At 39.6% G+C, this 5,000-nt stretch overlaps 1 protein-coding gene across 1 annotated transcript in view; it reads right to left on the bottom strand.

The window, feature by feature from the left end:
• The window catches only part of LOC119581148, a 138,677-nt gene that overhangs the window by 21,378 nt on the left and 112,299 nt on the right, over positions 1–5,000 (bottom strand). Inside the window, exon 3 of the mRNA XM_037929500.1 lies at positions 672–929. Within this exon, the coding sequence (XP_037785428.1) occupies positions 672–921 (250 nt within the window). The 5' untranslated portion in view covers positions 922–929. The remainder of the gene's footprint in view (positions 1–671; positions 930–5,000) is intronic.

Raw genomic sequence — 5,000 nt, 5'->3', positions numbered from 1 at the left:
ATAATAATAATAATAATATTAATGATAATAATAATAATGATAATAATTACAACAATGATAAAAGAAAAAAAAAAATAAAATAATAATAATAATAATAATAATAATAATAATAATAATAATAGTAGTAATAATAATGACAATAATAACAATAATAATCGTAATAGTAATGATAATGCTGCTGCTGCTGATGATAATGATAATGATGATGATGATGATGATGATGATAATAATAATAATAATAATAATGATAATAATAATAATAATGATGATAATAATAATAAAAATAAGAATAAGAATAAGAATAGTAATAATAAGAATAAAAATAAGAATAAGAATAAGAATAAATCCTTTTCATCATCATCATCATCATCATAATAATAATAATAATAATAATAATAATAATAATAATAATAACAGTAACAAGAACAATAATAAAGATCATGATAATAACAGTAATACTGAAAATAACAATGACAATGACTAAAAAGCATAAATAACAGTCAGGATAATGACATTAACTATAAGCTATTATTAATACCAACATCTATAATACTAACAATAAAAATAATCCAAACACTAAAAAGAAAAAAGAATAACAAAAAGATAGTCAGGAGACCAAACCCAGCCGCAGCAAAAGCAAAAATGCATCGAAAAGGGTTATCCCCCCCCACCTGTGCATCCCAGCGGCTCGTCCGAGTAGTCCGAGCAGTGCGCCACGCCGTCGCAGTACTGGCTGAGGGAGACGCAGCCGCCCTGGTCGCACGTGTACTCCGTGACGTCGCAGGCGGCGGTGGCCCTAGGGGGGGAAGGGGAAGCCAGGTGGGGCAGGGGGAGGGCCAGTGCCACCGCCGCCACCAGGATCATCGGCGTTAGGGAGGTCGAGGCCGCCGACGCTGCTGGACATCGCTCGCAGCCACGCATCCTCGCCTCTGTCAGGAGAAGGGGTTCGGTTAGACTTGCTCTGGATGGGCGTGAGGAAGGGCGTAGGTAAGGGCATAGGGGGGTTAGAAGGAACAGCTAACAGTATGCAAATTACATAACTATAAATAACGCATTGACACATAACATAAACTATCCAGGCTATAGTTTTAGCGCAGAAATAATTCAATCTGTATAGTAGTTCTCCTAAGATAACTAATCGTATATATTGTGAAGTACGTCGGGTACAAAGATACAGTCACATAAAACCTTTTTTTCGTAATCAACCTTACAGCAAAAGGTTGATTAGTTGATTTCGGAAACCTTTTTTTAGGGGATTACCCTAGAAGCAGCACAGAAACCAATCCTATTAGGAAAAAAATTCTGTAATTAATCCCTTCTATAATAATGGTCTTTTCTTTTCCAATTTTCGATATTATAAGCAATCTTGTGCAGTCATGTGTAGCATATTGTGTACGCTGTCTGAAATAGGCTATAAAAATGTTTGAATTGCAAAGGATAATGTTATTGTATATCAGTTCTCATGTGTTAACAACTGCTTAGCGTAGAAAATGAAGAAAAAATAATAACAGTTCAGGTTATACGTAGCTAAAGGAACATACTATCAAGCACACGCGTGCACACACACACACACACACACACACACACACACACACACACACACACACACACACACACACACACACACACACACACACACACACACACACACACACACCGTTCCCTTGTTTCACAGATTTGGTGATAATGGAGACCTCCTGACGGGTTCGAGCCCACCCAGCTGCGCCGCCGAAGGAACATATCAAAATCTTGGCGAAGGCCCCGAGCAGATTCTGGTGCAATCCCGCGAAGCCCCTGGTCTAGACCCTGGATAAGGTCTCTTTATCCTGCGCACTGCCGAGCTAAGACCCCATATGTCTTTTGAAAGACCTAAATTAAGACTTTCACCTTAAGCATCGCCCTCTCCTCTCCCCTCCTCTCCTCCCCAGCCTCCTTCTTCATTCGCCTCGTGTTAAGCCAACCTGCTTGCTTCCAACAGCTGCTGCGCTCCGGCTATTGCCCCTCCTCCCGCCTTTATCTTCCTTTGCGCCTCCTTCTAATACTCCTTTTCCTTCGGTTATCAGTGTCTTCCCTCCCTCTCTCCTTCGCTTCCCTCCTTCTAATTGTTTTTCATATAATTTTACTATTATTTTTACATTCTATTTCTCTCCCTTTATATTGCTAACCCTTTCTAAATTCCTTTTCCTTTCCCCTTTCTATTTTTCTTTTCTTGTTTTTTTTTTTTTCTTTATCTTTTCTTTAGGTCTGGTTGATTTCTCATCTTTTTTCCTTTTCTTAATCTTCAACTTTTTCTTTATCTCTTTCGACATCCTTCCTCTTTACATGCTTTTATTCTTCCTTCAACAATTCATCTTATTTTTCCTCTCTTTTCGCTCTCTCTCTCTCTCTCTCTCTTTCTTTCTCTCTCTCTCTCTCTCTCTCTCTCTCTCTCTCTCTCTCTCTCTCTCTCTCTCTCTCTCTCTCTCTCTCTCTCTCTCTCTCTCTCTCTCTCTCCTTTTTTTCACCGCTTCTAGTCATCTACTTCTTTCCCATGTGTCTTCTTTTCCTCCTCCTCCTCCTCCTCCTCCTCCTCCTCCTTCTCCTCCGCCTCCTTCTCCTCCTACTCATTATTATTATTATTAGTAGTAGTAGTAGTATGATTATCATTATTATTATTATCGTTATTTATCTTTTTTCTTTTTTTTTCTTTTTGCTGTTATTGATTTTTTTTCATCCTTTGTCTGATTGTCCTGATACCTTTCCCTTCCTCGTTTATCGTCTTTCCTCTTTTCCTTGCTATCCACTTTCTTCCTCTACATCTTGGTGTTTTCTTGTTATCTTCCTCTTCCTCCTTGTACCTTCTTTCTTCTTCCTCCTCTTTCTCCTTCTCCACCTCCTCGTCCTCTTCCTCTTCCTACTCTTTTCTCCTTTTCCTCCTCCTCTTCCCTCTTACCTCTTCTATCCTTTCCTCTCTCTCCTCTTCCTATGCTTTTCCCTTTCGCCACCTCCTCTGTCCCTTTCCCTCCTTCCTCCTCTTTCTTCCCCCTCTTTTCTCCCTATTTCTTTCTCTTCCTACTCCACCTTTCTTAACTCTTTTTCTTCTCTCCTCTTCCTCCTTCTGTTCCTAATACCCACCCACTTTTCTTCCTATTACTTCCAATCCATTCCTCCTTCTCCTCCTCTATTTCTCTTTCTTTTCCTTTGCTTTCGTTTTATTCCCCCCTTCCCTTTCTTCATTCTTCCATCCTTCGTCTCCAAATCCTCTCTTTTTTTTTCTCTCTCTCCTCCTCCTCTTCATCCTCATGCTCATTCTCTTCCTCCTTTATATCATCCTACCCCCCTTCCGTCTCTACTTTCCTCTTATTCATCTTCCCCAACTCTTCCCTTATTTATACGCCTCCCAATAATTCTTCTTCCTCCCCCTCCTTCTCCTCGCCCTCCTCCTCCTCCTCCTTCTACCTCTCTTCCTCCTCCTCCTCCTCCTCTTCCTCCTCTCCTCCTCTCCTCCTCCTCCTCCTCCTCCTCCTCCTCCTCCTCCTCCTCTCCTCCTCTCCTTACTCCTCCTCCTCCTCCTTCCTCCTACTCCTCCTCCTCCTCCTCCTCCTCCTCCTCCTCCACCACCTCATCTCCTCCTCCTCCTCCTCCTCCTCCTCCTCCTCCTTCTCCTCCTCCTCCTCCAGTCGTAAGGTTTTACGACCAAAGGTTTTAGTCCAGATTTATGACGCAGGTTTTTCCCCGTCGTGCTCGCGGACGGCTTAAAAGCGAACACACAATAGTGAACAGGAGATTTTCCACGCGTGATATATTAAGTCCATTTTGTGTCCTAACAGAAACATTAGACCAAGGGTGAGTCGGGATCGTGGTCTGAAGAGATGCGGAGGGTCTGCCTGTGATTGTGCTTGTGATTGTGCGTGCGATGGTGTTCGGCGATTGTGCTTTTGTTAGGGGGGGGGGTGGAGATGATTATTGCCTTTCATCATCATCATCATTATTACCTTTATCTTCATTATTATTATCACCATCATCATCATTATTATCATTATCATCATTATCATCATCATTATTATCATTATCATTATCATCACCATCATCATTGTTATCACTATCATCGTTATTTTATCATTATTATTATAATTCTTATTGTCATTATTATTTCTTTTAAATTATTATTATTATTATTATTATTACTATTATTATCATTACTATTATTGTTATGATCATTATTATTATCATTATCATTAGCAGTAGCAGTAGTAGTAGCATTGGTATTGGTATTAGTATTAGTATTAGTATCAGTATTAATAATATCTTCATTATTATTATTATTATCATTATTTTCATTGTTATTAAATCATTATTATCCTCATCACTGTCGTTAAGATTACTATTAACATTTCATTACCATTATCACTAGTATCATCATTATTAGTATTATCATCATTATTTAATTTTTAACAATATCTGCAATGCCTACCGTCACCATCATCATTATTACTATTATTTTTATTCAAACCATTATCATTATTACTATCATTACAACATCCTCATCATCATCATCACTTGCTTTCTATAGCAATTATCATAGTACGTCTAATCATGCTTTCTCTCTTTGTTTTATATGTCTGTCGTCTGTCTGTATGTCTCTCTCTCTCTCTCTCTCTCTCTCTCTCTCTCTCTCTCTCTCTCTCTCTCTCTCTCTCTCTCTCTCTCTCTCTCTCTCTCTCTCTCTCTCTCTCGTGTGTGTGTGTGTGTGTGTGTGTGTGTGTGTGTGTGTGTGTGTGTGTATGTGTATGAGCCTGTGTCCATATGTGTGAGTATACGATAGCCTGTGTGCCCTCTCCCCTCTCTTTTCCTTCCCACTTTTCATTCATTCTTTCTTTCTTTGTTCTAATAAAATAATCCCGCGACTAAACCTTGCATTTTGTACGTAATACTTGTGGTGACGATTCCGCCTTTGCTGATGTTAGCGCTAGTCCTTGGCCAGACCATGTTGAATTCGGGCCCGGAGGCTGGGGATTACC

Source organism: Penaeus monodon, chromosome 14 (assembly GCF_015228065.2).
Source record: "Penaeus monodon isolate SGIC_2016 chromosome 14, NSTDA_Pmon_1, whole genome shotgun sequence".
Taxonomy (NCBI): domain Eukaryota; kingdom Metazoa; phylum Arthropoda; class Malacostraca; order Decapoda; family Penaeidae; genus Penaeus; species Penaeus monodon.
Note: the sequence above shows the minus strand (reverse complement) of the source record. Positions and strands in the feature narration are given on the sequence as shown.